This window comes from Sesamum indicum, linkage group LG8 (assembly GCF_026168435.1).
Source record: "Sesamum indicum cultivar Baizhima isolate 11 linkage group LG8, ASM2616843v1, whole genome shotgun sequence".
Taxonomy (NCBI): domain Eukaryota; kingdom Viridiplantae; phylum Streptophyta; class Magnoliopsida; order Lamiales; family Pedaliaceae; genus Sesamum; species Sesamum indicum.
The window spans coordinates 24619946-24644908 of record NC_142664.1 but is presented as its reverse complement, the minus strand read 5'-3'; the positions used below and the strand labels follow the sequence as shown (position 1 = coordinate 24644908).

Genomic DNA, 24963 nt, shown 5'->3' with positions numbered 1-24963 from the left:
TTTTTTTATTTTGATTACTTCTTAGAGGAGATTATGCTTCTGCATTCAAGAACAAACTTCAAGCCCGATCGACACTCAAGAAGAAGAAATAGAGGATAATATTCGCTTTAGAGATTAAATAGGAGGAGTGTGTAATAACTATCATTAATTGACAATATATGTAAGTATACTTATTTTTTTCCACCATATCTTAAATTATTTTTTGGTTCGTGCATATTTAAGGTTAATTCATTTTTATCAATTTTGATTAATTATTTATTTCTTAATTTTTTTTAAAATATAATAAAAAAAATTAAATTATTCGCCCAAAACACTTTGATAAAACAGTGTAATTATCGGCCCACATATACATGGGCCTACTATTGTATGGCTTAATCATAAAGCCCAATTTCGAAGAATTGTTGAAACTTGAAAGTAAATCGTGCTTATGGCTTAGCTGTAATGAACTGGGAAGAAGTAATAACACTTTTAGGCCCTAAAATCTAGTGACTGACAACTTTATGATTCCAACACGCTTTTCAGCCGCATTTTGGAAGGGAAACAATCGAGCAAAACGACATCGTTGTCGTCTGCATTACTGCAAAACAATAGCACGCTGAAGAGCGTCAACGAGAAGGGTTTGATCTGTATGCGCTTCCCGTTCTGATGTAAAAGGGGAAAAATTTCAGGTAGATCAGAGGCACAGGTACTAATGTGATAGCTTGGAGTACTTCTAATGTTTCATTGCGTACCTAAATTTGATTGATTGATTTCTTGAAAATACTTCTGGTTGATTATGTTGATCTTGTCGGCATTTCATAAATTGGGTTCTCATTTAAACCTGGAGAATTTTCGAACGATGATCACACAAAGACGTGGTATAGAAACGAACTCATTTTTAAGTATTACATTTACTGTACAATTTTACTCGTTTATCCTCCTTTCAGGCGTTTCGGATTTTTGTGTTCTTTTTGCCCCCTTTCTCGCAGATTCCGAGTTTTGCTTAAAGAATGTAATACTAGGGGTGATCATTGATAAAAATTCCTGGAAGCCCATTTATCTCTAATTTTATGTGTTTCTGTATAGTTTTTAGTATTATATGGATGGAAATTTCACATGTTATATGTAGGCAAATTCTTTGCTCAACTCTGAACTTTGGGTTGCAGAATTTTTGAGTTGTATTGAGGACTTCCAGGAAGAAAGGTTGAATTTTGATTACTCAAGTGGTTAGAGATGGTGCTAGTACTAGCATTGGGTGATTTACACATACCACATAGGGCGCCGGATCTGCCAGCCAAGTTCAAGTCCATGCTCGTTCCAGGAAAGATCCAGCACGTCATTTGCACGGGCAACTTATGTACGAAAGTAAGTATTATGTTCTTTGATGAAAAGTTTCAGGGAGTATTTTATGCTGGAGAAAATCTGTCCATGGAATATAGCTCTGCTGTAAACTTGATGCTGTTTTCACTGGATTGTGGTTTTGCAGCTTGATGGTTTATCTATATTTAGCTTGCACTAATGTAGTAGTATATATTAGTTTTTGGAGTAATTAGGGTTGGTGCTTTATTTATAGAAGTACTTGTTCTTTTCCATTGCATCTTTAAGACTAGAATTGACATCTCGATGTTCAAGGGGCTTGTTTTAAACTACAAAAGTGGTTTCTTGTTAGTTTGCTATAGGTGCAGTTTAAATACCATGATAAGAAAGACCAATTTCTTCTTGAAAAGGTATTTGTGGATGGGTTACTGGATGGTCACAGAATACTGCTGGTGTTCTGGGAAATGGATTATGTAATAGTTAATACACTTGGATGTAGCATTTGAACAATAGCTCCCCTTAAACTTCAGCTTCTGTTGTAATATCCGTGAAAATAGGTGGTGGAAGTCCATTGTGTCTATGAACTTATTGACTGCATTGAATTCTCATCGTCACTGATCCGATTGCCCTTTTCTTCTTTGTACCTTGCATGTTATTCTCAAGTTATTGTTTGTTCATACTCATTATGGTGCTGGTCCTTAACTTTAAAGTTTGAGGTGGAGAAAGTGTCATTTATGCATTATTTGCCAATAAATATTGAAAAATCCTAACACACTCTGCCGTGCAATTGCCGTTAAGAACATGTGGTGCTGAATTAACCCATTCTTATTATTTGACACTCTTCTTACGGTCCTTAGTAAAGACCTTTCTACTCCCCTTGGGCCTCCATCTACGACACAATTGAATCCTTACATTTGTTGCATTACCTGGAGTTCACCATCAGAATCCCATCAAACAAAATTTCAGTTCTCCATATTCAACTTTGAAGTACTTAATCATCATATCAACCTTATTGGTAAATCTCTTCTCAATCTCTGAAACCTAAGTGCGTCTACATGTCATGGTCAGTGATCTGAACATGCTGCAGTTTTATGATTTATCAGGCAGTTTAAATTCCTTATAGGTCTTATGGGGGCCATTGTGATCCTATAACTCAAGAGTGGAATCTAAATGCTGAAAATTCCTCCTGAGGCCTTCTTCATCTGTCCCTTACACTTCTTTTTCAGTTGACCGGCAGGGTGCAGGTCAAACAATTGCCTGATCTTCTCCTAAGTAAATTGTTCAAAGCAGATAAGTACTGTTGCCTTGATTCCTGATCAGCTGCCAAGTTTTAAACTACTTGCTGATGTGTGTCATAATGTGGTTTCTGCGTTGCTAGTTGTACATGTATTATCAAGTCTGCTGCAGGGGCTAATCATCAAAACTTATCAGTTATCCCAACAAATTGAAGTGGGAAAAATTACTGTGTAAAATTTTAAATATTCTTGTGAAAGAAGAGTTAGTAGAGCATTCTTTGATGGGGGAAAGTGGAGTAAGTAATATATTGAACCACAGTTCGGCATGATCACAACATCCAAGAAGTCCAGAAATGCATTTGTTTGAAAGTGTGATTTCAGTATGTAATACGACAGACTACAGCTTGAAATCATCAGTCTTGTACAAATTTTAACTTTTGTGTTGTATGCTTCTTTTATTGGTACATATTGTACTAGTAATTTGGGTACTTTTTGGGACTCTGACGTCTAGACTGACCTGGGAAACGACTACTTTTGGAATTATTATACCTTATCGACTTTATACTCGCAGGAGGTTCATGACTACTTGAAAACTGTTTGTCCCGACTTACACATCACTCGTGGTGAATATGATGAGGAGACGCGTTATCCAGAGACCAAAACATTAACAATTGGTCAGTTTAAGCTTGGTGTATGCCATGGACATCAGGTGTGTTCTCATTCTTTTTTTCTGATATTTTCTCCTGAAAAACTTGGGCGCCTTATATTTGGCGCATTGATGATTGGTTTCCTCATACTTAGAACATTGCTAAAACATTTTCCTTTACTTGTCCTCATAGCGGTCACATTGATGCTCATTCTCTTGTTATAAACTTTTCCTAAAGGTTATTCCATGGGGCGACTTGGACTCGTTGGCCATGCTCCAGAGGCAGCTGGACGTCGATATTCTTGTGACTGGCCATACACACCAGTTTACTGCTTACAAACATGAAGCTGGGGTCGTTATAAATCCCGGGTCAGCCACTGGTGCCTTCAGCAGCATCACCTATGATGTCAACCCGAGCTTTGTTCTCATGGACATCGATGGTTTACGTGTTGTGGTCTATGTTTATGAACTCATTGACGGAGAGGTGAAGGTCGACAAGATTGATTTTAAGAAGACAACAACAGCAACAGCTTAACCTACTGATCATGGATGATGTACTGGTGGATGTGTTTATCTTGGATTTCGGTTTTTCCTTCTGTTTTTTGGTTGACATTGTACAACATAGACTTCATGTGGGATTTTTTTTCTTTTCTTTTCTTTTTTTTTTTTTGGGGGGGGGGGGGGGGGGGTTGTGATAATACCATCCACCTGCTGGTGGAAATGCTATGGTGTGAAATGAAGATGGGAAATTGAGAAAATGAGAAAAAAACATGACTTAACGAAAATATTTCTCCGCTTTATTTTAATATTTCCTTTCTTAATTATAGAAAAATTTATATATATTGCTTTCTTCCATTATATATCACGTGAAATTTTTTCTTCCCTTTTCTCTCATATCATATTCTCTGCCGCTGCTGCTCATACAAGCCGAAATTGCAATTTTCTGAGCCATTGGCGGCCTCTTCTTGTTAGCAATTGTTTTACATAAACTGAAATAAACTTATTTTACATAAAACTAAAATGTCAAAATATTAATTCATAATTATTAAATTCATTAATTTTAGGGATAACTACACTCTCGTTTTTTGAGATTTGGTATAGTACATATAAATTATTTGTAGTTGAAAAAATTACATCTAATAACCTAAAGTTTGCTTCAATTTAATAAACAAGTTTTTCAATTAATCAAATTTATCGAATTTGTTGATATTAAAAAAAAATAGATAACTTTTTTTTATAATTAAATAAATCTTTTTATGAATCAGATCAAATTATTCTTGTACATTTTCACGTTAACGTTATGAGGAATTATATCTTTATAATTATAAGGGTAGTTACGTCGGAAAAAATTATTTGACCTGCAATAAATCCATAATAAGTAAATTGAAGATAAATATCAAATTTTATTCACTTTTTTTATTAATATCAACAAATTCAATGATTCTTAACTAATGTAGAACCTATTTGTTAAACATAAACAAACTTTAAGAATACTAAATATAATTTTTAAACTATAAAAAATCTACTTGTAATTACATCAAATTTCAAAAAGTGTAATTATCCCTTAATATTATATAAACTCATCACTTAATTTGGTACCATCTTCATTATTTGATATTCTTACAGTTGCATGTAAGAATTTTTGGATTTAATGAGTTCAGAAAAATAGTTAGGAAATGATTATTAAGATCAAGACCCCACCTTACTCATCAGCCCTCGCCTCAATCCTCACCGGAAAACCACCCTTCATTTTTGCTGTCAACCCCATTATGCATACCGGCTCGGTCTAACAATGTAAACTAGGTCTAAATCTTTTTTCTATTTTTTTTTTGCACAAAATTATATTTTTGATCCTGCAATTTAAGGGTTTAATGTATTTGATTCCATTAGCTAAAATTGTAGCATTGGGGTACAAATTATGCTATATTTTTTATTTTATATGACCAAATGTGCTACAATTCTATTCTAAAAACTCCCCATATTGAGAAAAATATATTAAAATATTATTATCAAAATATTGTTTTTTAATAATTTAAATTATAGACGAGACAATCATTCAATAAAATTAGAAATAACTATACTTCCCGCTCCTAAAATTTGATTAATTACACATAAACCTCTTGTGGTTTGAGAAAATCACATCTAGCACCTCTGAGGTTTGCTTCCGCCTAACAAATAAATCTTTCCATTAGTCAAAATTCACCGAATCTGCTGATATTAACAAAAAATTTTCAAAAAAACTTATATTTATCCTTGATTGACTTATTACTCACTATAGCAGGCCAAATAAATATGTTTTTATGACCAAACTACCCTCATACATTTTCCCGCATTAATGCATGTGAAAGAGTATATATTCACCGTTATAAGGTAGTTTAGGTCGAAAAAAATTATTTGATTTGTAATAGTTAGTTTTTAAGTCAATTAAGAGTAAATATCAATTTTCATTCATTTTTTTTTATTAATATCAGCAATTTAGTGAATTTTAATTAATGAAAGAATTTATTTGTTCGATGAAAATAAATTTTAAAAATACTATATATAATTTTTTAAATAATAAAAAATTTATATATAATTACATCAAATCTCATGATAAAAAAATATAATTACCCATAAATTTAGGGTCCAACACCAGCAATACTACCACCACCCTACGAATCCCTGTATAAATTTAATCACTTATTTTTGTCTACTCCTTTCCTTTCATCGGGAAATGCTATGGTTACCGCCCATTCGACAATTGTCATTTTGCCTGTGGATTTTGGGATTCGAGGATATCTTGGTAAATTACATAACCTCTGCATGTGGGTCCGACAACACACCACTTTGATCACCATCACCTCTAACCACAGAGAGAGGCGCCGTTAATTGTGTAATTTAAGTTATTAGGGTGATGGAAAATATAATTTTATATCAAATATTATATATTTATTTAGTTTTGCCTTTTTTGAATTTAAAAAAAAATAGTTTATATATATGTATTAAATATATATACAATCTAATAATAAAAAACAAATAGAATCTAAGGGTGTGATGTGACTCTTTCCATTGAACTAAATAATTGATTTTTAAGGATTTATTTGATCATTTTATTCATCAAATTTAAATAGCAAACTCGTCTCTAATAGATAATAGTATTTAAAAGAATTGATAATCATCACATTTGTTTATGAATTACTAAATCAAATTTGAAAGTCAACCCATATTGTTTTGTTTTATGAAATCATTTTTTGTCCTTTCAAAATAAATAAATATTATAATAAAACATATTGATATAATATCTTAATAAAGGAAAATCCAAGCGATTTTATAATATTGCAAATAAGTATATTATCTCATTGTGAAGAAAAAAGAGTAATAATTTACTTTTTTATGTGGGGAGGTAATTTTTTTTATTTTAAAAAGTACAGATCGGATAAATTATTTTTTTTAATAAGAAAATAATTTACTCATTTGTAATATAATATTATATAAATTGTATTGAATTTTACCTTGATAAATAAGATTGATAAAATAAAATCTTTTAACGTGAACCTAAATATCAAAATATTTATATTGCATAAACTTAATAGTAATATGGTACCATTTTCGTCGTTTGATATTCTTAAAATAATATCTAGTATTTGATTTTCATGAAATAAATAATAATTAATTATGGAATTCAATAGTAAAGACATTCTTAAGAGAATTTAATCAGGGTAAAATCAAAATCAAGACGCCGCCTCAGCCCTCGCCTCAATTCTCACCGGAAAACCACCCTTCATTTTTGCTGTCAAACCGGCTATGTATACCGGCTCCGCTCCTTCCACCACCACAGGCACGACCCTAAACCGCCGCAAGACGCCGGCAACCACCCTCTTCATCTGTATGAAAGCCATCTCTTTCCCCAGACAAATCCTGGGCCCCGCCTGAAACACTGAATAAGTATACGAATCCCTGTTCACAAATCTCCACTCCCCCGCCGCCTCCTCCCTCTCCAGCCACCGCTCAGGGCCGAACTCCGCCCAGTCTTTGCCCCACACCTTCTCCACCCTCCCCATAGCATAGGGATGATAGGTAACCCTCGTCCCCTTCCTCACCACCGTCCCGTCAGGCAAAACGTCGTCACTCAGAGCTTCTTTTGTATCCACAGGGACTGGAGGATAAAGCCTCATGCTTTCACAAAGCGAAGCGTGAATGTAAACCATTTCTTTCACTTCATCATAAGCTGAAGTCGCTTCTTGCTTCTCTTTAATCTCTCTCAGTATCTCGCTTTCTACTTCTGGATTAATTGAAAGCAGATAGAAAAACCACGTCAATGCAGCAGAAGTCGTGTCTCGGCCTGCCAACATGAAACTTATCACTATATCAGCAACAAAATCTTCATCAGAGTGGCCTGAGCTCAAGAATCTGGACAGGAGATCGTCAGCTGATGATGATTCCAGGCCTGATTTTCCATCAAGCTGTTGCTTTTTCTCCCTGATTATTTCTTTCGCGAATTCTCGGACTTGCCTGACAGCAATCTTGAGCTGCTTCTCTGATCCGATGTTAAGGCACTTCTTGATTTTCCAGAAATAAGGGATAAACGAGCCGAACCTGTCGCTGGAGAGCTTCACAGCTTTTTCAAAAGCCACGGCTAATTTCTCCTCCGGCAGAGACGCCGACAGGTATCCAGGATCATAACCGAACGCGATCTTGCAAATGTTGTCAAACGCAAATCTCTGAAGAATATCCTGAAAATCCAGCACAGTTTCGTGGGCCGCGGCGTTTTCCAGTACCGGAACAAGACGGTCCGACAATTCAGAATCCACGACGGTTTCCAGGAATTTCCTGAGGGATTTGGTGTTGAACTCGTGGCTGGAAACCTGTCGCTGGAACTTCCAATTTTCGCCGTCGGCGTTGAAAATGCCGTCGCCAAGAAAGTCCCTCAAAGTGCTCCTGAAAAAATCGCCTTTTTCGTAGTTGTTGAAGTGGGACTTGAGGATGTGCTGGACATTGGTGGCGTTGGCCGTCAAGACCAGCCGCCGCCCGAAGGGACGGCGGAGGGTAAAAGTTAGATTGGGTGTGGATGTGATGATCTCTGATGTCCACTGGGCGTACCTTTCCCTGTTTTTCAAGATTGCGAAGAATGAACCAAATATTGGGTAGGATTTCGGCAACTTTGTGGGATTGGAAGTTGAGGTTTTCAACTTGGATATGACGAAGAACAGTATAGGAATAAGAATGGAGAAGACGAGTGAAGCTGAAAAGTGAAAGTCGACCATATTCTTTTGTAGAGAGAGAACTTGTTTTAGATAGATATGAAGAATTTGTGAGTAAGATCATGACAGCATAGGTGGGTATTTATAGAAGAGCCATTTTGTGATACATCACTTCTCCCAAACTCATCGAATTTTGGTAGAAGAATATGATTAATTCATAATCCAAATGAAATGATTCCAAGAAAATGTGGAATATACACGCAATTACCATCTATAGCTTTTCTTCTTTGCCGGGTTTTATAACTAATCTTTCACTTTCATTTCCAACAACAAATAATAATTAATACTTATGTTGTGATTAATTAAGATCAATTATAATTTTTAATATTAATTATGAAAATTAAAAAAACAAATTATATTGCTTCTGACGAACTTTATGTCACTCTTACTTCTTGTTTAAAAATTTCAAAAAAAAATTCCAATTGTTTGTGTTAAAAACATTTCATTTATATAATTTTATAGCATAATAGTGAAAGGACATAACTGATTTTGTTTCCAATTCTGAAGATAATAATAATAATACAAAAAGCTCATAAACTTTTTGACCTAATGAAGTTTCATATAAATTTTCTTCTTAACTAAGAAAGGAGTGTGTGCTGTATTTTGTTGATGGGTGACGCAAGAAATGAGGAAAAGAAAGCAGTTTTTTGCCAACTTCTCTTCTCCTTCTTAAGGTAAAATAGGAAATGTCTTAAGAGTACTAAGACCTTCTAGTCTCTACACATTGGGACAAATATCCAAACAGGGCAGATGCATGTGTTCTAATTGCATTCTGTATTTCAAATTCTATTTGTTTTTTATTTTATTTATTCAATATGAATAGATTATGTGTATAGAAACTTTTTCTTATCATAAACTATATAATAAAAGTATCATATACACATAATGTGTGTATATTAAATAAAGGAATAAATACACTTTGCTCATCCTCAAATACTTTTGATGTAACATTATTTTTAAATTAATAAATATACACTTATCCCCGAGTACTAAATATTTTGATAAATTTGTCTTATAATAACTCTTTCGATAAAAACATTTTGTGATGTTTGTAAAATTTCGATAAAAATAGATAATATTTCACGTAAAAGTATTCGATCAAGATAAGAAAATATATACCAGATTATGTGACGCTTGTCGTAGGAACCAAACAATGTACCATTTCAAAGTCCTCTTGATGATAATTTGGGTAAAAACGTTCAACTGAAACAAATGAAATAGGAACCACATTATTTTCCCTGTCTATGGAATAAACTGCTATATACCTTTTTAAACCCCTTGTTTGGAAGCTTATGATGACGAATATATAATGCCGTACTACATTGAAGAAAAATGATGCTTTGGAGCAAACATATATTCCTGAAACGGAGCTTCTTTGTGTGCTACCATTTCACATCAGATAGTATGATAAACTTGAGCAAATATAAATTTCCAAGGAAGCTTCGACCAAACTTTAAAAGTTTAACCAAACCGAACAATACCTTATGCAAAAATATCTTGTCCGATGGAGAAATAACGCACACCACATTGATGGGGAGTCAATAAGTTTAAATCCAAGACATTTCCCATGTCCAAGAAGTGATCCTGTTCTACCAACTAGTTGGTAACTTAAATAATTTTTATTATATATACATATATAAAATACGTATATATCATACATATAATCATATGCAAATAAAAAAAATGAGCTTTTTAGATATCAATATAAGAATATAGAATTAATATATAATATTTAATAATATAATAGAAGATCGACGTCAACCTTTTGCAGCTTTGAAAATGGGTCTAGCACCTTTAATGGTGTAACCTGTGGGACTTGTAAGGGCCAGTATGGCTGGTTCTCTCCTGTGGACAAAATGACACTTTATGTAGAGCAAATTTTATTAGTAACAGTAACGCAAGCAACAGAGAGTTGCCAGTAAGCGGGAGCTCGTCGCCAAGTAAAATTGTTCCCAGCAATACGTTTCCGATACAATGCCAAAAGCAGTCTGCATAAAATTGCAATTTATATGATACAATCCAACAATCTTAACATAATATATAGGCCTAACAGGTCACGAGGAATTCAACAAAAGCATCCCAGTCTATAAGCCGTTGGCACAAACAGTAACTTAAGGAGTAATTTTAGTCAGATGAAGGCTTCCAAATGCCGGCACTGGAGGCTAGTCGGCCGTCCAGCTTTGCTCCACAATCTCCCTTACTCTGCGATTGTATTCTCGCTTATTCTCACTGAACATCCGAGCCGCTTCGGAGTTCGCAGGGGAATTGGGGTTCGGGTCGCACAACAATGACTGCAGAGTTAACAAGAGAAGTGATTCCAAGTTTGTTTTACCAACGATTCACAAGTTTCAAATTTAGGAAGCAACTATATTCGTGGATAAGGTAAAGGGTTGATTAAACTGATATTCAATATAAAATGATATATACAATCTTTAACTTCTATCAACTAAGAAAATATATTACTTTGATATATGTTCATGTCTTGTCCATATCAGGTGCTGCATGGGACATCAGAAAGCTGATTAATTATTCTCATGTTCACACCATTTAAATCTGAACACTTACAACCTCAACACAGATGGCTCCTCTGGAAGTCCAGGGAAAGCCAGTTGTGGTTGTGGAGGAATTCTTATGGATTATAACGGAGTAGCTGTGGCAGCTTTTGAAATGCATTTGGATGCCACACAAATAACACAGCCGAATTACTGGCCTCAAGAAACAGCATCATGCTTGTGGATCTGCTTAAGATACATGATTTAAATTTAGAAACCATTCACAAGCTCTTATTCACATTGTGCACAGCACAGGATCCACGACCCTCCAAAGGATCTCATCCCACTACTGTCAGACTTTTGGAGGATCTCAACTAGATTTTGAGCTCTTAGGCTTGTCTTTTGCTTTAGAGAGACAAATGCATGGCAGATCTACTAACAAAGCGAGAGTTGTTCAATGTTTTGGCACCATTACATATTACTGATGCCCAAACTTTTTGGTCACCTTTTGTACAATGATCTATACGAGTCGCATACTAGACTTGACTCTCCTGAATGAATCCAAATAACGGCAGGCACTTCCTTTCTAGTGTTCAAAAAAATATCTAAGTTTTCCTTAAAATTGTAAAGACTAGAATTTTGGGTAATCAGAGAAACACATTGTCATAAAAGATATTTTTATTATTAAGGTCAAACTAGTAAAGTATAGGGGTTAAATACTTTACCTCCTTCAACAATATGGCAGGTCTCATTCACTTCCCCTAAACGAATAAGTTTAACACTTGCCTCCTTGGACTAAGTATTTTAACAAGATTGTCCTCATATTTTGTATATATTTATGTATATATAAATCTGTATGTATACAATATAGCACGAAGATTTCTTAACACTAATAAGTTTAACACTTAAACTCCTAGGACTAAATATTTAAACAAGATTGTCCTTATATTTTGTGTGTGTGTGTGTGTGTATAGTGATACATGTATACAATCATAAAGATTTCTTTACACTTTGCATCCTAAATCCAACATCAATTTTTTCTTAATTACAGAAATATATTTTTAATTATATCAAGAAAAAAGTAATTAGTGAGTTAAATAATAAATGAATAAAATAGATACTCAAAGATCCTGCATGAAGACGTTATATTAAGTTGTAGTAAAATTAATTTATTAACTATTTAATCTAAATTTTCTTAGATAACTATGAATAATTACATCTCTTTTTTTTCAAACTTTGAATAATAGAACAAAAATATATATTGATTCATTTTCTTCCCAAAAGTGTTCAAGATATGGTTAAGCATATTTCATCATTATTTTTTGAGGAAATATATATGAGTTGGTCTGAGATACAAGTATCCATTGTTTTCTGAAACCGAATCTCGTTTAGTTAATAACTTCTTTTTTAATTCAAACAATCAAAATCATTCTCTTTATGTCTAGTATTTATTGTGTATCTATTGCACTAGTTTATTACTTTAATTTTGATCCGAGTTCTTAAGTTATTAATTAATGTCTCAAGATTTGGATTAAAAAACTATGAATAAAGAGCAATAAATAGGGTAATACTTTATTAGTACTATATACCCATACTTTTAGTTATTACTATCAACGTATGTTTTAAAGTATTCTTTAGGAATAGTTGCAATAATATGATATATGATAAGTTACATAACTCTATTAACAATTTCATGTAACTGAAAAATTTAAGTGCTAAAAATTATTTATATTTTTTGAATTTATCAAGACAAAGATGTATACATTCAGTCATTCTATTAACAGTTCAAGCAATAGAAATGGCATGGCAATGAAGCAGTACAATCACATGTTTAATCAACAAATAGCTGGATACCTGGATTGATGTAAGTATAGCTGCAACATCATATATGGGACTCCACTGATTCTGAAGGATGTCCAGGCATATACTTCCATCCGCATAAACTGATAAAAAAGGTTCAATTGTAGAAGTCTTGGTTCAAATTAAGCTAATAACACAACCATTTGAATTAGTTATGCAATGTCTTACTATTTGGATGGAACATCCGAGAAACAAATCGAACTGTTGGTGGCTTGTTCGGATAATCTTCTGTGAACTGAAGGGTCAATTTGAACGTACCTGTCACACCCAAAGCATGGCCATGGCATTTAAGTAGCCCAGCATAGCATAATCATGAACAAAGGATAAGATGTAAATGAAAACATTTTAAAGAACACAAGATATGATGAACCCAAATGAGCCCAAAGAAATATAATTTTTCCTTATTCTTTTACTCAAGAACCTGCATCAGTCCAAAAAATATGGTTTTTCCTTACTCTTTTACTTTTCTCTGTAGTTTCTTAGCCTCTTTTTCTTTTTTCTGGTTTTGCTTTTATCCTGTTTTATGTTTGGCCTGATGGCAGTTTTATCATATACCAGGGAATGCTTGCAATTTGTTAGTGTATCTCAAACATCAAACTGCATATTCATAAGAGCACAAGACTATTTGCAGGTAGAATGTGATCCCGATAAAAAGAAGTAAGGCAAGCAGAAACTAGAATACACCCTTCTCAAAATATTGTTTCTACATATTCGTCTCATAAAACTTGCTCTCAGATGAGAAATGTATATGCATATGTGGTTCTAGAAGCACATCCATTCACTGCTGTCAATTGTATTCCTCATAAATTCAAAATTAACAGACAAATTGACAACTATCGAGCATGAAAATTGTCTTGTATAACTCTATCTGCGAAGCAATATGAAACCAGAAATAGTTTGCTTTTGAGCCCATTGTGAAAAATGAAGGCAAGTGCACAATTATTAGATGGTCTGATCTTCCAAAGATTTATGCTGCCAAACCAAAAAAGACATTCTTGGGAGAGAACAATAACATAGACCAACTCTACAATCCTATGCAGCATGGTTATGGCAGATAGACTCTTTTATATAGAGAATCAAGTAGGATCACCTACCTAACCATCTTCTTGAATTTAGAAAAGAAGTTATAGTGCCATTAACCTTTAGTTCATAGTGTAAATTGACAATCCAGTACAATTCACAAGAGTCATCACCAGGAAGCAAGACATAAGCACCTTAACAGTGTCTAAAGGAAAAATAATCTCAGCCACAAATGCTCCATGGGAGAGACTTATAGAGTACATAACTCATCCCAAAAACAGTTGGTTGCCTAAACTTATCATCAGAAGTTAGCAGAAAGTGTTTGGAGAAGATAAGACCTAAACATTTAATTCATAGCACACATTGCATATGAAGAATAGAAGATTATCATAATGAGAATCATGAAGCCGGCAGCATTAAATCCATGGCTTGTAATTATCCTAATCATGGAAATATCTGTGATGCTAGATAGCCACAGCTTTTCAGTGTATGTTGCATATAAAGGAACATCGGAATCCAGAAATGTACAGTCTGCAAACACGCTTTCGTTTATATGAACAAGAAATGTTAATTGGGGATTATAGGCAATAAACAGAAGGATAGACAAATACATGAGCTCAAGAATGACTCACCTCCATCCCATGGCGTATCATCAGGACTGCAATCCACACAAGAAAAGAAACCACGAAATGGCTTATCCAACTATACTTGAAAATTAGCATTGGATGAAACAAATAAACCAACCTATAAATGCAATTATACACCAAAAATAAAAGAGAATCCTGCTTAATTTGATGTGTACAGAAATCATGAACTTACCCAAATATAACTGCATTCCAGAGCATTATATTATTGTCTTGTGGTGCTCCACTAATACCCGCAGGTGGGTCCTGCTGCAGCCTCTTGAAGTCCCTCATCAGCCTCTTCCTAGCTGGAGTCGACATCTTAAATGCCTAGAGATCACAACGATTTACAACATCATTTAGCATAATGATCACCAAAAATGTTAATATATCAAACAGGATTGCAAAAGAAATGATTTATGTCCTAAACAATAATTTAGAATTCAAAATCAAATCTATTTCCAAGCATCAATTAGCTTATCACCACAAGAATTCACCGTCTACAGAAAATCAACATTTGCAAAAGATAAAGTTCTTGAAAAAGTAAGATTAGGTCGTCGGCCAGGGTACACAATATCCAGCTATGAATTCTCAGAATCATTACCCATTCACAGAGTAACTATTCAGCTAAATTTACTCAACCAAATTACTCTACACAAAACCCACAAATAGTTATCCATAAACACAAAATCCAACAGCTGAAATAAATAAAAAAAAAAAAGAAAATCATTGAAGGGTTTCTCTCCATCATAATCAAGATTCTGAATCATTCTTGAATCAGAAGATCCACTTTCCAATCGATTCATAATATTAAAAGCATACAAACATATCATCCATGGTAAATATTAAAAAGAAAGAAATGATTACATAATAAGCTACCTGTTAGGGGCCTGGCCTTTTCAGTGAAGTCTTGTTGGTGTAGAGGTGGGAGCTTGTAAAGTGAAGAAAGGAGAAGGAAAAAGAAAAAAAAAATCGAATCTTTATATTTCTATTTCTATATACATACGTACAACTACATAGATTATTATTATATCTATATTCTATATCTATATATTATTATGTGTATTATTGCTGGGGTGGGGTTTGGGTTCTGTCAGTGTCCCCACAGTCTCACTGGCACTCACCATTTCCGCTCTCAACTCTCAAATCTCATTCTCAGTGGGCCTTCCCAAACGACGCCTCTTCGTAGCTTTGGTCTTTTTATTTGTTTTTAGGGTTTATTACAATTTGACCTCTTTAAAAATAAAAAAATATGTTTTTTCTTAAAAAGTACTTTTCAAATTGATTTTGCACCTTATGTTAATATTTGAACAAAAACTGCCATTCTCAATATAAAAAAACATGTAAATTTTTATCATTACCTTTTATCCACCCTTCTATATAAATTATTACCACTATGACTAGTTTTTACCTCGTCAAAAGGTACGTTTTTATCAAATGATAATAATTTGGGAGTATTATTTTACTACAATTACACCCTTCTGACTTTATATATGCTCGTATTATATTTACACCTTTCAAATGTAGAAATATTATTGAGATATCTTTTTTGATAAATTATACAGAATATTGTTGAGCTAAAAATTAAAAATTTATATGATTTTAATTTTTTATGTTAATATTTTTCGTTCATATCTTAAAAGGAGTACATACTACGATTAACAAAAAAAATTCTTGAAGGGAATGCAAAGATAAATCTAAAAGTTTTTGGAGGAATGTGTGACTCCGGATTTCTATAAAAGATTTATGTGTAGTTAACTGTTATTTTTATTTTTTCTTCTGAGTTTCTTCTTTTTTTTTAATTAAAAGATTATGTTTCAAATTGTTATAGTCCCACTAATATATCAATAACTTACATCTAATTTTTATTAAATCAAGCATTATAAATTAATAAAAAAAAGCCCAATTTTTATGAGATCAAGAATGATAAATTGGTCATGATATTTTATAATACATCCGCATATAAAAAATCACGTCATTACAAAATAATAATAATAATAATAATTGAATAGTTGATCAACAAAACAACGCGTGGTCGGCTCTTTGTCTTGAGCTCAAAAACAAATATAGGTAAGAAGGTTGTCAGTGGGTTGGACCCGACAACAATTTAATAAGATCCCACTTGAATCACATTAGATGCTCAACATAATGACATGGGTTTGGATTCTAGAAACGTCCATAAATCAAGATTCTTGAGACTATTATACAAAATTAATTAAGAATAATTTATTCATACCCCTACTATATAATCATTTGCACAACTTTTCTTTTTTCACGTTATTATAGAAACTATCCTTTTCAATAAAAGGCTAAGGATAGTTTATATAACATTGTTAATGTTTGTAGGGGTGTACGTTTAATTTTTCAATAAACAGAGATTATTTAAATAAATAATGTGAATGTTTTCAATTTATGTGTATGTAGTTTTTCAAAATATAATGATGATTTGAATAAATAAATTATAAATCAGAAGACATAAATAAAATTGTCCCAATTAATTATTGCTAGAGTTATATATGTTCCACAGAGTTATAGCCCCATAAACTTTGTAAAGTTTTGAACAATTATATATATTGTTCCTAACACAATCGATCGTTAGAAGTACTGACGGTTTTATTGAAATGACCTTGTTTACACAATTTCTTTCTTTTTCTTTTTTTGATAAATTTATATTTTTTGTTCTGTAACCTTAGATCATTAGTATTTTTGGTCTTACAATTTATTCTATTTACACATTTAATCCTTTTTTTTTTTTGCAAATTTAATTCTAAACAACTCATATTGGATTCTTTTTAGGCAAACTTATTCCTGTATGACAATTTTGATTCTTACGTTTCGTTGTTATAAAATAAAAAATAAGCTCTATTACAGTGTGAAAAGGACCAAAATTATAAACATAGAACTAAATTTGTCAAAAGAGTATCAGATGTGAGATGCTCAGGGTTAAATTTGTCAAAAAAAAATGATTAAATATGTAAATGGAGTAAGTTATAGGACCAAAACCTGACGACCTAAAATTATAGGATCAAAAATGTAATTTTGCTGTTTTTGTTTTTTTTTTTTAATAAGTTTGTTCAAATTACAGTACTGATGCTAAGGTTTATTATATTACGATTGCTCCAATTCAAGTTTTTCGATTTTGCAATTTAACCTTTATGTTTAGTTATATTTATTCAAATAAAATAATAAAATATCTCAAATATTTTAAGGCAATTTTGATCTTCGACTAAGTTATATTTCCCGATTCAGTTCAGATCCATAACACTATAATTAGATTTAACTATCAATTTACTATTTTTCCTAAATTTTCCGCTTTCTACTGTATATTATATGTTTATAATTTTTTTTAATATTCTCTAATAATTAACGGAAAAGATTAACATCATACTTCTTGTCAATTTTAATTGTTTAAAGAAGTAATTATATCAAGAGAATCAATTTATTAGTTCTTAATTTAAGGCTGCTAAAAGATAAATTATTTCATCAATAATATTTTAGCCCCTAGTAATTGGCTAAGGTTCCATAAATAAATTTTATGCCATGTTTAAATTATAAATCAGGAAAAAATATAAATTAATCATATTTAAAAAAAAGAAAATAAAATCAACTAAAAATTGGTAACAGTGTCATAAATTATTATTTGTGATTGAGAAAATCATTTCTTTTTTTGTATTAGTAATGTCCATGACAATGTTCTTTTTGCAATGAAATTTTATTATATGTATCCATCACAAATATATATATATATATATATATATATAGCACAAAAGGTGTCCTTTTGAGGTGAATATATTTATAGTGATCTACTATGCTTTCTACTTCATATGGCAGAGAAATCTTGATTTAATTATATTTACTATGCCGTATATTTAAGAGGTGGCAAAAAAAAGATTCTATATAAAGGGGTGACAAATAGTATCTCAAATTAAAAATTTTTTGGTAATTAAAGGACTTCGAAGCTCCAATTTTTATAAGTGTTCAAAGTTTACTAATGTGTAAAAATTTAGAATTTTTTTAAATTGGGGGATAAAGATGACCAGACATATTTTAAAAACAATTTGTCACATAATCGCTGATATAAAAAATATTTGTATAAAATAAATTTTAAATTTATATTATGCATATAATTATAAATTATAAAAATAAATTCACTATATAATATGAATTTAAAAAAGAAATTTACTCATCCCTCCGTGCTCTCCGCCCACGCCTACCGCCAGTAGAGGGGGGCGAATAGGTCGCCGCGAGAGCATAACTGAACGACGTTGTTGTCCCCCAACCGTGCTGGGGGGTGGAGTGTTCGCCCCCCTCTGCTGGTCAGTTTCATTGTCGCCCCTATGGGGCTGTGGCGAGGGCAATGGATTGGGGGACAAAGGTTTGGGGTCATTTTTTTATTTAAATTCTATTATATAAAATAGTATTCTAATATTTTTTTTATAATTTATAACATATATAATTTTATAATTTATTTTTTTTAAAAAAATTAACAGACAATTTATAATTGCCTGTAAATAATATTTTTTTTATAAAATTATTTATTATATGAACGGATCATGTCATGACAACTAGTATGAAAAGTAAACTCAAAGTTTGCTTTTATAATAGAGGAGGGATAAAAAAAAAAATGAAGTCCAAAAGAACTTCAAATAAAAGAAGTGTTTCATTCCTTTTTTCCGCGTCATGGCTTATGCGGCAGGGGTTTTTTAAAATTGAAGCACTTAGGTGGAAGTTGGTTTTTAAAATAAATCCAAGTAAAAACCCCAATTTGTCCATGTAACAAATTCTGATTACTTTTAAGAATTCAATAGTCGGAGTGCTGCAATTATAGAAAAAAAATTTAATTTTAAGGTACTTTCCGCTACTCCTATATTTAGGGTCTTTGTTTTGCTACCTCCTATAATATATTGGCCAGTAAATACAATTAAGTCGATAAACCTCTTTGACAAACCAAGCACAAGACTTGAAACAAGATTTGTGGACAAATTTTTAGCCCAAATCTTGTTTAGTTAGACCCAAATCAATTATATATACATATTGAAAAGTGTATCAAACTAATTGTATATATAATTGGTTGAGCTCGATCAAATCTTATTTAATTTTAAAAAAGGACAGGAAAAAAAATTAAAAAAGAAGCCGATCGGTCGCTAACCAACAGCTTAGTTGGTTGAGTGCGTCGTGAAAACACACATGCATTATCCACATTTCTTCAATTCTAATTCACCGTCTATGTGCACAATTTCTTCATCATACATGATCAATCTAGAAAAACAAAGCAAATCTAAAATTAAGTGCATGTTTGCATCACATTCAAATTAATTCCACCAACTAACCTAACTAGTAAAAGAAACCAATCAACTCAGACAAAAAACCTCTGAAAAAAACAATTAAATGAGTTCATCTCTGTTATCACCCCGAGAGTTAGATTTACTCTTTGAGTTTGACAGTGGGAACGAAGGCGAAAGAATTGTTAACCCTCCCAATTGTGAACTAGTTGTAGACGATGACTTTTCCAGAAAACCTGGCGAGCATTTCTTCACAATATTGGTAGTTGATGATGGAAAGCTAGAGAGTGTAGGAAAAGGGTCACTAGACTTCACACTTTGTTTAGAGTTTTCGACAACATTTTGGATACAGGTGGTGCTATTATTAGCGCCACCTGAGCCCATGATTGATGAAAGAGCAGCTGCTAACGCTGATTGGAAACTTGGGTTTAATGTGATTGCTTTAGTTGCAGCTGCAATGGTGTCTGGTGCTAGGGTTTGCTGGTTAGGGTTTATGGTACTCTTTTGCAAGTAGGATTGGTATAGGGTTTCATTAGGGTTTGCTTGAAAAGATAGGGAAGTGGTAGTTTGGTTCCTGCTGCATGGTTGAGTTCCATAACTTAGGATCCCATTATTGCTCCAAGAAACTACGGGTAGAGCATTTGACTGCGAAGAGCTGAAGTTGAGATTCGTGGTTGGGTATCGTGGAGGAAAATTGCCTAGTCTGCTTAAATGAGATGAGGAGGAAGACGAGCTAGACGTGAGGTCAAGAGTGATGGTTGGATATGCAGAGGATGAGGAGATCGATGAATTTGGTAGGTAAAAGGGCTTTGATCTTGAATTCTCGGAGAGATAGAAGTTTAGTCCATTGAGGCTAGAGGTGGTGGATGAGGAGCCTGACCCTCCAGATGTTGATGAGCCAGACAATAACATGGAGGCAGCTGCAGAAGTGGTGGAAGCCATGGCCGTGGCTGAGACTGAAAGTGGATGATTGTGCGTTCCTTCATATGTTGTGATCAAGATGGACATGTCTTCCATACATCGTTGCACCTTTAAATGAAAAACAACGAAGATACTATCAATAAAATGTTACCAATAAAAAGAATTGTTTCCTATACAAACTTACAAATACATACCCAATATTTTTATATTAGCTCATATACTAAAGGATAATGTAGAATTAACTTAATTATACTTTGTTTCCTATACAGAATTAGAAATACATACCCAATTATCAATCAGTAATAATTTCAGCATATATATGTCAAATTCACTACTATACTAGCAACTTGAAATTAAAAACGATTAATGTACCTGTTTCCTCACCGGACAGGATGGTGCAACAGTGCAACGATAGTATGCTCGAGGGCATGGATTTCCCTTGGCAATCTTCTGGCCATATTTCCTCCATTGGCATCCATCATTCATCTAAATCAACGTCAACACAAAAAACACCATCATTTTACAAGCATTTTTGTGACAATCACGCTTATTTGAAAAGAACAAATTTAAATCTCACAGTTGGCGTGTCGCATCTAACTCTCACAGAAACCCTAGCCCTCTTGACGGGATTTTGCTGCAAGATCTCATCATCTCCACCATCACCAGCATTATTCATTGCTTTATGTTTCCGTGTCTCCCCCGCATCTTCTTCTTTCACTTCTTCCAAGCTATTTTCAGGGCTGGGATTCAGGGATGTCGTCTCAGCCTGTGACAACATCTTAGGCACGTCGTGTTTGCATTCTAACCCTAGTGTCACCCCTTCATCCTCAACAGTTGGTATTTTATTGAGCTCGTCTCTTATCTTGTTACTCGACGTTCTCCCAAGACTGAGGGCGATAAGTTCAGGTTCTTCAGTGTCATGATCTTGATGAGTAGGAACTGTAGTAGGAGACTTTTTAGCCTCTTGTTGAATAACATCTCTGTATTGCATTTCTAGGGTTCTGTAATCCTCCAGAATCCTATTTAAACACATCCTCAGCTTCTGATTCTCCTCCATAACTTCATCCATCTCGGATTTGGCTGATACAAGTTTATCCTCCAGCTTCAGTACATCAAAACAAAAGGACATAAGAGATTTTCCCCAAATTATATAGAAAATAAAAATTCGAAGCAAGATTTTAAATCGTAATCAGAAACGAATTTAATTAACCACTCATCAAAGATCAACATATGAAAATAAAAAATAACTTAAATAGTTAATGATAAACATCTAATATATGTTTAATTACCTTTTATGCTAATTGTTCTATTGAGAGACTCGAACCGAATTAATTTGTTAAAAATAGGAGTTAATTAATATGGTCCTAATCAAACCTTATAACAAGTTGCATATACCCGATCGTCTTTATTAAATGGTCAATGGTGTACAAGGGCTGCTATATTGATATATAGCTAACAAATTTGCCGACGACTATGACTTTGAAATGCATTAGACATCCTTAATCTCTGTGAGGTTCTTGGCGCACTCTTTTTGTACAGTAAAAATAATTAACCTTAATTGTACGAGAACAAAAGTTTCTTCAGTGAATAACCTTTTTCTTACCTTCTAACTTCGTCTCATCTCATCTATTATCTTCTTACCTGTTTGCTGCATGTTAGCTTCTTCTGATCAAGATTCTTTTTTATTAATTTTCCAACAACAAACTTGGAAAATAAAATTTTCAAAAGTATTGTATAAGGTGTTTCAGAGCACTTTAATAATATGTTATAACATGTTTGATAATTCTCTTTTTTTTTAAAAAAAATGAGTTTGGCTAATTGAAAAATAAGATATCTATCTCAGAAAACTTATATGTATCTGAAGAAAGATCTCTTCCACAACTTTAATTCTTCCAAATTCTTATAACCATTCTAAATGATTCAAGAGATCAAGAATGCGAAATGATTTCATGCATATATATATATAATACAATTACACGACTCAATAACGGCGAAATAACTTAGAACCCTTTTCTGCTTTACTTAATTTTCGATATATATCTATGTAACAACTTAAACTTTTAAAACTTGACGAAGAATACCTGAAAAGCAATCTCTCCTCCGCGGCTTTTCTTGCCACGGTCAGATTCAGAAGCTTTGTTCTCCTCGAATGCACCGTCAAGAACAGCAGCTTTATGCAAAGAAGTACTATCCATCTCCATATATAATAGCTACACCCTCCGTGTGTGTTTCTGTGTGTTTTTGTCCTGACAAATTCTTCTTTTCCTTGTGGTGATCTGAAGAGCAATTAATAATCTTCTTCATCCGAGAAAGGGAGGCTGCACTGTTTGACTTGTTTAAACTAATTCAAAGAAAAGGGCTTCTTGACAGCACACTTGTGCAAAAATGTCAATGCCCCAATTGCACATAACTTATGTCTACCCAAATAAGATCGTTGAAATTAAATAATAAAATCACTGTCATATATATATATATATATATATATACACTCGTATATATTAATTACGTAAAAATACAACTTGAAGAATTCAACTTCAACGTTTACGTCTTTGAGACAACATGTCTATATAAATTACAAAATTCAGACATATATACTATATATTATACATACTCCCTTTTCTAAATTCATTATTCTTGTATATATATCTTTTTGTCTTGTTTCCTCTAACTAATTCAAATATGCCAATGGTTTAGCTTAGTCGGCGAAACTGTAGCGGATCATTTTTTAAAGGACCATATTTACACATGTTTTTAGCATACTAATGTCTGAGTGTTGGTCTACTTTAATAGTAATTACTGGTTTACTATCATAGTATTTTATATATTTTTTTAGATAAGCCTCCTGTATCTAGTCGAGGGGTTTGGTATACACTCCTACCTGTTAATTAATTTTCAAGTTGGTTTACTATCATAGTAGTTATTGATTAATTATATATAATATTAATATATAAGTGGTATATTGATTGTTGGTGATTGAAATTCATAACATATTTGTAATGATTACTGAAAAAAATAATTAATTAGAAGAATTATATTGTAAAGCCAGCAATGACTCTAATCCTCTTTTTTGTTTTTTAATATTAAAATCACACAAAGGTTTTTAAATGTAAATTGTATTTAAACATCACTATTAAATTCTTATACAATAACTTGACATTTTTCCTATTTAATTTAAAAATCAAGTTCGAATTGAATTTTAAATTTATTAAACAGAAAAAAGATGCTCATGAAATATATATTGTTTACTATAATATAATAAATGAAGCTTGAATAAAATTTTCAGGAAATTAAAGAAGAGGTATATATAGGCAGACAGAAAGAGGAAGAGGGGTTACGTTTGAGCCGTAAACGTCGGTTCCCCCACCCTCCAGTCTGAACAGCTATATATCGTTGAAGTTTGTAGAGTAGTTAGTCACATGGTCAGACCGGCCACCAGTCAAACTTGTCCCTGGCTATTGACTCTGGTGATGGGAGGTAAGAATTGAAGAGCATGTAACAGTTGTGAAAAGTCAAATCTTGGTCTGTATACAGGCTAGGGCTTGTCTCCCATGAATTATAATTGGGCATTGACCTCCACTAATTGGATAGGTAGATTTGGTCACCATTTTATGGGGGGGAAATAAAAATTACTATCTTCTCCACTTCAATATTACTTATTCAACTTGACTGAATACGAACATTTCATATAGAAGTTTTTAAAAAGATACTGAAATTTTTTAATACAACTATCGTAAAAGACATTTATAACTAAGCAACACTGCGACTTGTGGGATTCAACGCCGCAGCAAAAACGGTATACTTAGTACATATTAGCTATTAGGCCTTGGGATTGAAAATCTAGACATCTACACTATATTTGTTTTCATTTTCAAGTTATTTTTGAAATGAGCCAAAACATAAACAATGTTTATCATCATACAAAAACACCTTATCTGAATGTTATTAACTGTTTTGGCATAAATACATACATATATATACACACGCATATACATAAATATATATATATAAAAGAATATGATTTGATAATAAAAAATAATTTTTTTTCCTCAAAATACAACATTAAACATACAATACTTATTTTAGATTATCTCCAAAAATAAATCCAAACATACATACTATTTCTAACACATACTTATTTATCTTTATTTTTTTCTCTCTATCTCCATAAAATATAACAAAACAGTGCGAAAACGAGTCCAAATACTATGCTAATGTTTAAGTCGTAGTCTTTTAGAGAAAACTTTGCCAAAAAAAATATAGAAAAAGTTTTTTACATATAATACAACGTATCTATCAACTGATGATAAGAAAACCTTTTCCTTATTATACAGTTAACTAATTAATTATG

At 32.6% G+C, this 24963-nt stretch overlaps 4 protein-coding genes across 5 annotated transcripts; 1 reads left to right on the top strand and 3 right to left on the bottom strand.

Annotated features, from left to right (window-relative positions):
• Positions 1 to 513: 513 nt before the first annotated feature.
• Positions 514 to 3962, top strand: MAG1 (Calcineurin-like metallo-phosphoesterase superfamily protein). 2 transcript variants are annotated; one of them, XM_011088920.3, is made up of 4 exons: positions 514 to 668; positions 1146 to 1344; positions 3103 to 3240; positions 3416 to 3962. In XM_011088920.3, exons 2-4 carry the CDS (start codon positions 1213 to 1215, stop codon positions 3710 to 3712), a joined length of 567 nt encoding a protein of 188 aa, XP_011087222.1. In that variant the 5' UTR covers positions 514 to 668; positions 1146 to 1212; the 3' UTR covers positions 3713 to 3962. The 2 variants fall into 2 exon arrangements, with proteins under 2 accessions (XP_011087222.1, XP_011087221.1); XM_011088919.3 differs by having other exon boundaries at positions 528 to 685.
• Positions 3963 to 6799: 2837 nt separating this feature from the next.
• Positions 6800 to 8505, bottom strand: LOC105168773 (cytochrome P450 94A2). Its single transcript, XM_011088918.3, has one exon. The coding sequence runs from the start codon at positions 8418 to 8420 to the stop codon at positions 6888 to 6890; it is 1533 nt and encodes a 510-aa protein (XP_011087220.1). The 5' UTR covers positions 8421 to 8505; the 3' UTR covers positions 6800 to 6887.
• Positions 8506 to 10274: 1769 nt separating this feature from the next.
• On the bottom strand, positions 10275 to 15446 carry LOC105168771 (ubiquitin-conjugating enzyme E2 2). Its single transcript, XM_011088917.3, has 6 exons — positions 15292 to 15446; positions 14609 to 14742; positions 14422 to 14447; positions 12938 to 13027; positions 12764 to 12852; positions 10275 to 10708 (listed from the first exon to the last, which is right to left on the bottom strand). The coding sequence occupies exons 2-6, from the start codon at positions 14731 to 14733 to the stop codon at positions 10580 to 10582; spliced, it is 459 nt and encodes a 152-aa protein (XP_011087219.1). The 5' UTR covers positions 14734 to 14742; positions 15292 to 15446; the 3' UTR covers positions 10275 to 10579.
• Positions 15447 to 19551: 4105 nt separating this feature from the next.
• LOC105168824 (WRKY transcription factor 72A) lies at positions 19552 to 22950 on the bottom strand. The gene is made up of 4 exons (XM_011088981.3): positions 22697 to 22950; positions 21193 to 21717; positions 20988 to 21101; positions 19552 to 20723 (listed from the first exon to the last, which is right to left on the bottom strand). The coding sequence occupies exons 1-4, from the start codon at positions 22814 to 22816 to the stop codon at positions 19797 to 19799; spliced, it is 1686 nt and encodes a 561-aa protein (XP_011087283.2). The 5' UTR covers positions 22817 to 22950; the 3' UTR covers positions 19552 to 19796.
• Between the last annotated feature and the right edge of the window lie 2013 nt (positions 22951 to 24963).

Bases quoted from the DNA above. Each gene is read 5' to 3' on its own strand.
- LOC105168771 (XM_011088917.3), bottom strand. From the start codon at position 14,733: ATGTCGACTCCAGCTAGGAAGAGGCTGATGAGGGACTTCAAGAGGCTG. The intron at 14,448-14,608 runs GTAAGTTCATGA...TGTGGATTGCAG, and splicing joins TGGAATGCAGTTATATTTGG to TCCTGATGATACGCCATGGG. The intron at 12,853-12,937 runs GTAAGACATTGC...CTTTTTTATCAG, and splicing joins TCGGATGTTCCATCCAAATA to TTTATGCGGATGGAAGTATA.
- MAG1 (XM_011088920.3), top strand. From the start codon at position 1,213: ATGGTGCTAGTACTAGCATTGGGTGATTTACACATACCACATAGGGCG. The intron at 1,345-3,102 runs GTAAGTATTATG...TTATACTCGCAG, and splicing joins CGGGCAACTTATGTACGAAA to GAGGTTCATGACTACTTGAA. The intron at 3,241-3,415 runs GTGTGTTCTCAT...CTTTTCCTAAAG, and splicing joins GTGTATGCCATGGACATCAG to GTTATTCCATGGGGCGACTT.
- LOC105168773 (XM_011088918.3), bottom strand. From the start codon at position 8,420: ATGGTCGACTTTCACTTTTCAGCTTCACTCGTCTTCTCCATTCTTATT.
- LOC105168824 (XM_011088981.3), bottom strand. From the start codon at position 22,816: ATGGAGATGGATAGTACTTCTTTGCATAAAGCTGCTGTTCTTGACGGT. The intron at 21,102-21,192 runs GTGAGATTTAAA...ACGTTGATTTAG, and splicing joins TTAGATGCGACACGCCAACT to ATGAATGATGGATGCCAATG. The intron at 20,724-20,987 runs GTACATTAATCG...TTTCATTTAAAG, and splicing joins CCTGTCCGGTGAGGAAACAG to GTGCAACGATGTATGGAAGA.